The sequence below is a fragment of the Orcinus orca genome, chromosome 6 (assembly GCF_937001465.1).
Source record: "Orcinus orca chromosome 6, mOrcOrc1.1, whole genome shotgun sequence".
Taxonomy (NCBI): Eukaryota; Metazoa; Chordata; class Mammalia; order Artiodactyla; family Delphinidae; genus Orcinus; species Orcinus orca.
In genome coordinates, this window is record NC_064564.1 from 28,367,347 (window position 1) to 28,376,819 (window position 9,473).

Below are 9,473 nucleotides of genomic sequence, written 5' to 3' on the forward strand. Positions count from 1 at the left end.
ACAGGGGGCAAGAGCCAAGGGGTGTGGTTCCTAGGATTCCTGGTTTTCATCCAGGCTACACAGGTTCAATTCCTGGGCAGGGAATTAAGATCTTGCTTCACGCCACCACTCACTGCTGCCTCTTCAAGATTAAATGGACTGTTAGATCTGAGATCTTTAGCTATCCCAAAGATGGAAAATTGTAGATTATTTTCCATTTATCTCATTGTGTATGAGATTGAGCACCTTTTCATAAGTTTAAAAAGCTAACTGTGGGCTTCCCTGGTGGCGCAGTGGTTGAGAGTCCGCCTGCCGATGCAGGGGACACGGTGTTCGTGCTCCAGTCCGGGAAGATCCCACATGCCACGGAGCGGCTGGGCCTGTGAGCCATGGTCGCTGAGCCTGCGCGTCCGGAGCCTGTGCTCTGCAACGGGAGAGGCCACAACAGTGAGAGGCCCGCGTACCGCAAAAAAAAAAAAAAAAAACTAATTGTGTTTTTTGTCAACATCCTTTCATGGCATGAACTTCTTAAAAATCACTCAGGCTGCAAATTCCTCCAAATGTTTCCTCATGAGAAGCCCTTAGACATGGACTTTCCGGGTCAGAGTTTGTACTTTTTAAACGTTGTCTTTACATGTTGCCAACTGATGCTCCCTCCACAATGCAGACCCGAACCCGTCTCGCTTCAATCATTGGCTTTGGGGCTCATAGGTGGAAATGGCACCTGTAGGTTCTCACAGGTAGAAACTTGCACCTCTACGTATGGGGGCGAGGGTACCCTGGCCTGCCCGAGGAGCCGACCCCGCCCCGTCACCTTTCGGCCACGCCCTCGGCGCCGTGGTCCCGCCCTCGGCTGTGCGGCCCCGCCCCGTGCCCCCGCTCGCCCAGCTGATTGCCCCGCCCACCTCGCTGAGTGCCCCGCCTCCACCCCGGAGAGCGGCTCCACCCTCCCGCCTAGGTAGCCCGCTCCCAAGGCTGTTCCGCCTTGCTCCCAGGCTGCATGCCCCCGCCCCTCTGCGTAACCTGGCGTCACTCGTCACGTGACGTCTGGCAGTGCTGCGAGGGGTAGGCGGTGGGTGTCGCTCCCGCTGCCACGGTCTGCGCAGGGATGATTTCCGCCGAATGAAGCTCACTGAGGCGTGATGGCGAGGGCCTAGGGGAAGGCGCAGACAGGCCCGGACGCCGCCTGTAGCTGCCCTCGGCCTCCCGGCCTCTGCGCGCTTTCCTGCGCCGTTGCTAGGCAGCCGCCTCTGGGCGCGGGAGGCAGGGCGGGCTAATGCGGAAAGGTACGGGTGCCGGGGAGGGGCTGTGATTGCGGAGGGTCCGGGTGTCTGGCAGAGGGCTATGGAGCAGTACTGCATCCTGGGCCGCATTGGGGAGGGCGCGCACGGCATCGTCTTCAAGGCCAAGCACGTGGAGGTGAGCACCCAGCCCTTCCTCCTTCGGTTCCATTGAGATCTACCCGTTTTCCCGACCCACGCTTGGGCTCCTGCCTCCCCGCAGCTTTTCGTGGCGTGCTCCCCCCTCTTTTGCTTTCTTGAGTGGAGGGCGTACAGGTTGCGGCCAGCTACCAGCGGTGCTTTCTTCCGGAGAGTGCCTCCTAGGAGCGTGGCGTGGATGTCTCTGTTTGCTCAGCGCTGCGCCTGCTAGCCCTGATTTCCCTCCAGCACGGGGTGGGGGGCGCGTCCCACCCCCACGAGGGCCTCAGGCCTCAGCGTCGCATCCCCTTTTCCAGCCGGGGATGGGGCTGCAGTGTCTGCGTCCTGTCCCAAACAGACTGGAGAGATCGTTGCCCTCAAGAAGGTGGCCCTGCGGCGGCTGGAGGATGGCATCCCCAGCCAGGCCCTGCGGGAGATCAAGGCCTTGCAGGAGATCGAGGACAGTCAGTATGTGAGTGGGGCTGGTGTTCTGAGGTGCTGGTTCCCGCCCTCCTCCATTCACTCCCACTCTGAGGTCCTGCAGTCACTCTGTTCACTCATTTGCTTCCTCACCCCTCACTCACTCCCTTTCTTCTCCACTTGTTGTTCACCCTTATTCACCCAATTACTTCACTCATTCATTCCCTCTCGTTCACTCACTTATTTCTTCGCGTACTCCTTCGCTCATTCACTAACTTATCCTTTTTTTTCTCAAAACACTTAGTGATTTCTGAAGATAATAATTGCCACCTATTGAGCTCCTGTTATGTTCTGCATGCCAGGTTAACTGCTTTATGTATATTGTCCTTCTGAGTTTTGTCCTCTGCTCCGCAAGGCACATTCAGGCTCTCCCTATCTCAGGCCAGGGGAGGAGGCACAGCCACCAGCTTATGGGTGCTCAGCTTGTTCCACTTGTCTGTGGAGGCTTTGGCCCAGGTCTGATCGCAGAATCAGGACGGTTTAACATTGGAGCCTCCCATAGACTCTACCCTCTACTGGCCACTGGCAACACAGAAACCAGCCCCTACCCTGCTCTTGAGAACTGAAGTGTGGTAGGGGAGATGGACAAAGGCTACAGCGCCCATCTGGCGTGGTTTGTGCTGTGACAGGCCTGGGAGGGGCTGTGCGCACACGAGGAGAGACACCTCACACACCCAGTTTCATTCTCTTTGTGGTATTCTTTCTTGTCCATGTCCTGAGTAGAGGATGTGCTTAACTTCCTGGGGAGTGACAAGGGTAGGTCCACCCACCTAAGGGTGGGTGATACTCTGACTTGTTTCTTATTCTCTGGAGATGTCCTTGATATATTGGGTAACACAAGCATGTTATAAAACTGCATGTGTCATCTTGGTTTTGTATGAAAATATTTTGTATATATATATGAATACATGTCTGTGTGTGCCATGTCTCTTGTAAAGTCTGGTGGAATAGACTCCTAAGGTTGACTATAGGTGATAGGGTTTTTCTTTTGCTGTTTTTTTCATTATAATTTTGGGTATTATCTGAATGTATTTGTTTGTCCCAATCTGTAAAATGAGTGTCTACTACCCTCAACATCAGAAAAACAGCAATATGGCCATTCTTGTTTTTTGAGGAAAGTAAAAGGGCTTTGCTGACAGCTTGTGTGTGGGAGAGGTGGAGGGCCCATAGGAAGCTGGTGATATGGTCCCATTTCCTGTGCATCAGCAGTCCTGAAGAGTCTATCTTTAAAACACTCCAGATCTTACCCTGGCCCAGGCCATCCTCACCTCTCATCAGAACAACTACAGCAGGCTCCCCTGCCCCCCCGCCCCCCCGCCACTGCCTCCACTCCACAGTCAAAAAATGTACATAAAATCATCCACTCCCTGGCTTGAAAAGCTCCAGAGGCTTCTCTTCACTCTGAAAGAACTGTCACCATCTGCTTCCACCCGACTCCAGCCTCTTTTTTCATTCATTCACAACTTCTTAAGTGTCTCTCCCATGATAAGCACTGTCTAGGCTCCAGGAGTGCAGAACAGAGGAGCCTCCTTCCTGTTCTTGCCTCTGGGCCTTGTGTTTGCTGTCCCCTGGCCCAGAGCTCCTTCCCAGATGCCTTCTCTTCTTTCTTCATCAGAATCTTCATCAAAATACCCTATATGTTTGTTGTTTGGTCATTTGTCAGTCATTTGTCCCCTGAACTCCTTAAAGTCCTTCAGGACCCACCAGCCCTTGCTCCTGTTCACTACTGTGCAGCCTGCCCTTGTGACCTTGTGGGCCCTCAGGAAGTATATATGACATGTCTCCTGCTCTCCCACTGCTGGGAGTTGTGATCACCTGTGTGTGTGTGTTTCCAGGTGATTTTCCAGTTCGTGGGCTGGGTGGGGGACCAGACACTGCCCTAAGTCGCCTTTCTTAGACCTCCTTTTCCCTGAGTGTTTACTGGAGCATTAGAGTAGGGACTTGCCTTCTCCTGGGAGAGGGAAGCAAGAGATCACCAAGCTCCCTGATTCTGAGCTCAGATCTCATGCCACCATCTCTGTCTGCCTGGTCCTCTGTTGGTGCAAGGGCTGAGGGTCCCAGAGAGAGTCTGAGCCATGTGAGGCTGGTGGCTGATGGGATGCCCCACTTGCAGGTGGTACAGCTGAAGGCCGTGTTCCCGCATGGCGCAGGCTTCGTGCTGGCCTTCGAGTTCATGCTGTCAGATCTGGCTGAGGTGGTGCGCCACGCCCAGAGGCCGCTGGCCCAGGCGCAGGTCAAGAGCTACCTGCAGATGCTGCTCAAGGGGGTCGCCTTCTGCCATGCCAACAACATTGTGCATCGAGTCAGTTCCAGCATGGGCTGGGGTGGGACCTGGGGTGGTGGTGGCTGGGCTGTGGGTAGGCCAGCCCTTGATGAAGGGCATGTTTAGAAAAGGGACAGAGGGGGCAGGGCCTATGGGTACGAGGCCAGGGCTGGGGCCCTGGAGGAGGTCTGGTCTTGCACTGACCTGGGTGCCCAGCCTGCCAAGCCCTCCTAACCCTAGGTCCTGTGGGGGCTTTGGAGGAACTGATGCCTCTTTTGGTGCTCTCAGGACCTGAAACCAGCCAACCTGCTTATCAGTGCCTCGGGCCAGCTCAAGATAGCGGACTTTGGCCTTGCCCGGGTCTTTTCCCCAGATGGCAGCCGTCTCTACACGCACCAGGTGGCCACCAGGTAGGGAGGACCAGTTCCCAAGCAGGACCTAGCAATAGACAGGCCCCAACCCTCCTGCTAGGAAGAGGTGCTTCTGGACCTTCTGTCCAAACAGTACTCTTGGGGCTGGTGTGGGGGCCAGGATGACCTTCCGAGGCAGCTTCCTGACAGACCGGTGACCTGGCTGTGACCACCTGCCCTCCTCTCACAGGTGGTACCGAGCCCCTGAGCTCCTGTATGGTGCCCGCCAGTATGATCAGGGTGTCGACCTGTGGTGAGACTCCTATGGGCTGGGCAAGGGGAAATGTGGGTTGTTGGGTCACCTTTTCCTCCTGGGCATTGAGGTCTCTAAGCCATTTGGGGGTTTTCCTGCCGTGAGCTCTAGGTTGCCATGGAGGTGTCTCCCCTGGTTAGAGTATCTCTGAGGAGTTTGGGATCAGTGTTCCTCCCCATGACAGTTTTGAGCTGGGAGGGGTCAAGTGGGATCAGAGTGGTTGTCCCAGTAGGAAGCTTCTGGGCTGAGGTCGGGGAGGTGGTCTGAGGCATGGGGCATCTAAGCTGCTATGCACGGGGTGATATCCCAGGTTGCAATATTCCTGAGCTATCTAGAGGCCTGGGTCCCTGGATATGAAGGCCCTGAACCTTTATTTGGGGTAGGATGGTTTGTGTATGCCTAAGAGTTTGAGATTTGGGGGCCGTTTTGGAGTCTGCCCCAGAATGGGAGGAGGTGGCAGTGTGTCCCAGAATGTGAGGCTCTGAGAAGTCTTAGAACTGTTGAGGGGTTGATGTGTGTTCCAGAGTTGAGGCCTGAGAGCTGTTTAGAGAGGGGGATATGCTCTGTGTTCTAGGCTTGAAGTCTTTGACTGTTTGGGGATCTGTATCCTTAGCTATGAAGCCTGAAGTCTACTTTGTGGGTATCTTGACCGCAGTGTGAGGTGTGGGTGCTGGTGTGGGGAGATCTGTTTCCATGGTATGAGATCTCTGAGTTGTTTGGGTTCTGTATCTGCAGGGCTGTGGGCTGCATCCTGGGGGAGCTGTTGAACGGGTCCCCCCTTTTCCCAGGGGAGAATGACATTGAACAGCTTTGCTGTGTGCTTCGAATCTTGGGCACCCCCAGTCCTCAAATCTGGCCGGTTTGCAGGGGCCTACAGTGGGGAGGGGTGGGGGCGGGTGGCTTCTATTACCCCAATAGCTAGTGACTCCCCTGACCCGCACCTTCTCTCTCGTGGTCCCATGCCTCCTTGACTTCCCGGACCTCGGTCCTGGCCCAGCGTGGGATCTCCTCCACCCCTGCCCTGCTGGAGGTGGGAGGGCCAGGGCCCAAGCCCTATCCCTTCTCACCCGTCCCCAGCACACACGCATCCAGACCGAGCTGGGCATGGAGTAGGCGCCTGAGATGTGGAGGAAGGACTGAAGGACTGAGTGAGCACGTGATGTCATGAGTGACATGTGAGCAGGGGTGCGTGGATGGGGGAGTGATGAGTGAATGGGAGCAGGTAGGTGACAGGGAGCAAGAACTGACACCTAAGGGGGCTGGCGGTGTGGGTGCCGGCCCTGATGGACCCCCTTCTCCTCCAGGAGATCAAGGACCTGCCTGACTACAACAAGATCTCCTTCAAGGAGCAGGCTCCCGTGCCCCTGGAGGAGGTGCTGCCCGATGCCTCTCCCCAGGCCTTGGACCTGCTGGGGCATTTCCTCCTCTACCCTCCACGCCAGCGCATTGCAGCCTCCCAGGTAGGGTGACACCCATTGCCCTGACCCTCCTCGTCTGTGCCCTTTTGACCCAGCAGGTTGAGATTCTCAGAACATGTGATGGGCTGGGACCAGAACCCCTGGAGCCAGGGGTAGGAGGGTGCAGGGCAGGTGTGCCTCTCCTGAGTGGATCCTAGAGGGGACCCTAGAGGGCAGGTGGCCAGGGGTGGCCCATTAGAAGGGCATGCACACCTCGCAGAAGAGCGAGTCTCGGGTTATTGGTGACTCGCTTCTTCATCCCTTCATTCCTTCAACAAGAATTTACTAGCAGCTGCACATGCTGAGCATTGTCCTGGACCCTGATCCAGAGTGAACAGACATGACTTGTGCCTGTGGGGTCTCCACCCTGTGGTGAGGCCGGGCTGTCAGTCTGTGGGAGCCGAGGGGAGGGTTGTTGGGACTGACTTTGGGGTCATGCAAGGCTTCCTGGAGAAGGGCAAGTTTAAGCATGGGGAGCTGTTTTCCCAAGAGAAATGATGAGCAGAAGCCTGGAGAGGAGGACCCAGGAGGGGTGGGTTGTGGCTGGAAGGCAGGGGAGGAGGGGAGGACCATGGGCTGATGGCTGATGGTGTGAGGGCCTCTGTCAGGTGTACCTGGCCATCTGGCCTCATGGCAGCCTCCCCTCCCTGCCCTCGGCACTAGCAGCGTGTGTTTACACATGGCCCTGGCGAGTTCCCATGTCAGCAGCACCTTCAGAGTGTACTGAGGCCAACTGACCACCTCTCAGCCCCCTGCTGCTGCCCCCAGTCTAAGCACCACCACCCCTCCATCGCCTCCCAGAATCTGCTTCTCCTGCCCATTTAGTCTCTCCTCCACGTGGCAGAGAGAGGGACCTTGTCCAGGTAGGCTGTTGTATCCTCACCTGCAGGGCCCTCCTGGGGCTCCCTCAGAGGAGAAGCCAGGTCCTAGTGGCCCACAGGCATCACACATTTGGGGCCATCACCTCTGTGACTCTGCCAGCTCCCATTCCCCTTGCTCATTCCCCTCGGGCCCCAGGGCTCCTTCATGTTCTGGGGGTCTGTGCATTTCTGTCCCTAGGCCTCACTCATTCACCTTTCAGGTCTCTGCTTGAACGCCACCTCCCAAGGGCCTCCCCTCACCATTCTTCAGGCCTGCAGCCCCTCCAGTATTCCTCATCCCCCCCTCATACTTTTCTCTTTCCCACAGCACTAATCATTTGATGCACTGTTTGTCTTACTTCTTTATCGTGTTTATTACCCCCACCCCTCACTTTGTGGAAAACTTGAAGGCAGAGCTCTTTGTTCTGTTTACCGCTGCATCTCCTGTGTCTGGAGCAGTGCTCAAACAGTGAGCACTCAGAGGTGTTGGAGTCACCTGAACGATGAGCAGATGAAGGAAAAATACTCTTCAGGGCAATATTCACATCTCCTCCTCGGCGGGAAGTGGCTGAAGCTGGGACGGGGAGGTGACCAGTTTCCTTTTGCTGCCCCTTGCTTGCTACCCTCAGGCCCTCCTGCACCAGTACTTCTTCACAGCTCCCCTGCCTGCCCACCCCTCGGAGCTGCCGATTCCTCAGCGCCCAGGGGGACCTGCCCTCAAGGCCCCCCCAGGACCCCCCCACATCCATGACTTCCACGTGGACCGGCCTCTCGAGGAGTCGCTGTTGAACCCAGAGCTGATTCGGCCCTTCATCCTGGAGGGCTGAGACGTTGGGCCAGGCCCCACCGGCGTGTCCCCCCCTTCCCTCCCCAGGACAAGCCAGGCCTCTTGTTCTTCTGCTCTGGCCTGATTCGACCACAGTGGTCCTGCTCCTGGCCAGGCCATCCAGCCTCAGCAGAGGGGACCCTCGGCCTGTGCTGTCGGCCTCCCATCTGTGTGCTGGTAACAGATCCATCAGAAGGAGGCAGTGAGTTCCGCTGTCATGCCTGCCATGGGGCTGGTTCTCTAGTTGCTGCCTTCCTGGTCAGGGTCAGTCCTGGTAGAGCCATTTGGGGGAGCGCTGAGTTTAGGATGTCCTCATGTCGGAAATCCAAGTGGGAAGGAAAGTTTGGGTTGATTTTGTTCTCAGAGACATTAAACACTAGTTCACTTTTGAGATTTATTATAAAACCCCCCGGTAGTTCTACGTGATGTATGCCCCTCTTCCTTTCCAGTTGAGGGAAGTGGCTGAGGTAGCATCATCCCCTGGCCCTTGCTTTCTCTGTGGTCAATGGGAAAGTGGCCCCATTCATGGCTACTTTACTCTTGGGGGATTGCTAGGTGCTTCATGTGACAGAGCTCCCTTTTGGAGGTGAGTTGGCAGAAATCAGGACCCAGGAATGGCTCAAGTTGGGGACCCAATAAGTGACCCTCCACACCTTAAGCTGGTTTACCAACATCACCCTCAGGATACGGGTGAGCCTGGACCACATGGGCCTCCTCTTTACTCAGAGATACTGGGCAAATAAGAAGACAGACATTCCTGGAACTCATTTGTTAATTCAGTAAATCCCAATACAATCTGAACTGGCTCTTGTTTTTCTTATTAAATAATTTGGTAAGCCAATTCTAAAATATATGTGGAAATGAAAGGGTTAAGAGGAGGCAGAAGCAGAAGAAAAGGCAAAAAAAAAAAATGATGAAAGGACTTACCCTATCAGATACCAAGACTATTATAGGGCTGTAATAAATAAGCAATGTGGTATTGGTTCACAGATAGATAAAAACAGATAAATCAGAGAAACTTATTCTTAGCAATCTTTTATTCTTAAAATATTCATTTTGTGCTCATGTGGATAGAATTCTGTAAGCACTGCAGTCACAGAGGTGACTAACAGTGCCACAGTCACTGCCCTCCAAGCTCTTAGAGGGCAAAGCACAGTAAACTCCAGTTGTTGCTTTCAGGGAAGAGTCTGAGTGTCTCATATGTCTTTAGAGGTGTTTTAAGGATCTGGCCTCTGCCTGTCCAACCACATCTGTAGACTCTAAGCTTCAGTCTAGCTCAGTTTCTGGTGTCTCTTACCTCCGTATGAATGCAAGTCTGTACCCAAACCCTGACCACTGACCCTCAGCCAGTTCCACTCGCAAAGACTAAAGCTTACTCCACCCTGACATTGACCCTCACCTTGACCATAAACCTTACACTTAACCTGACCCTATCACCCTGACCCTGACATAGACACTGACTCTCACCCTCAATTCTTTGCCAGCCCCTTCCCCACCCATGCCTGGCTTTGATCTTGGCATTGACTC

At 55.0% G+C, this 9,473-nt stretch overlaps 1 protein-coding gene across 2 annotated transcripts; it reads left to right on the forward strand.

The window, feature by feature from the left end:
- Positions 1-952: 952 nt before the first annotated feature.
- Positions 953-8,747, forward strand: CDK20 (cyclin dependent kinase 20). Of its 2 annotated transcripts, XM_004276820.3 has the most exons (8): positions 953-1,398; positions 1,756-1,869; positions 3,991-4,179; positions 4,429-4,550; positions 4,741-4,803; positions 5,539-5,662; positions 6,108-6,263; positions 7,750-8,747. In XM_004276820.3, the coding sequence occupies exons 1-8, from the start codon at positions 1,324-1,326 to the stop codon at positions 7,945-7,947; spliced, it is 1,041 nt and encodes a 346-aa protein (XP_004276868.1). In that variant the 5' UTR covers positions 953-1,323; the 3' UTR covers positions 7,948-8,747. The 2 variants fall into 2 exon arrangements, with proteins under 2 accessions (XP_004276868.1, XP_004276871.1); XM_004276823.4 differs by lacking the exons at positions 4,741-4,803; positions 5,539-5,662 and having other exon boundaries at positions 956-1,398; positions 7,750-8,052.
- The last annotated feature ends 726 nt before the right edge of the window (positions 8,748-9,473 follow it).

What these genes read in the sequence shown, in the direction of transcription:
- CDK20 (XM_004276820.3), top strand. Translation starts at nt 1,324, where the DNA reads ATGGAGCAGTACTGCATCCTGGGCCGCATTGGGGAGGGCGCGCACGGC. An exon ending in AGATCGAGGACAGTCAGTAT is followed by an intron (nt 1,870 to 3,990) that starts GTGAGTGGGGCT and finishes CCCCACTTGCAG; the next exon opens with GTGGTACAGCTGAAGGCCGT. An exon ending in CCAGTCCTCAAATCTGGCCG is followed by an intron (nt 5,663 to 6,107) that starts GTTTGCAGGGGC and finishes CTTCTCCTCCAG; the next exon opens with GAGATCAAGGACCTGCCTGA.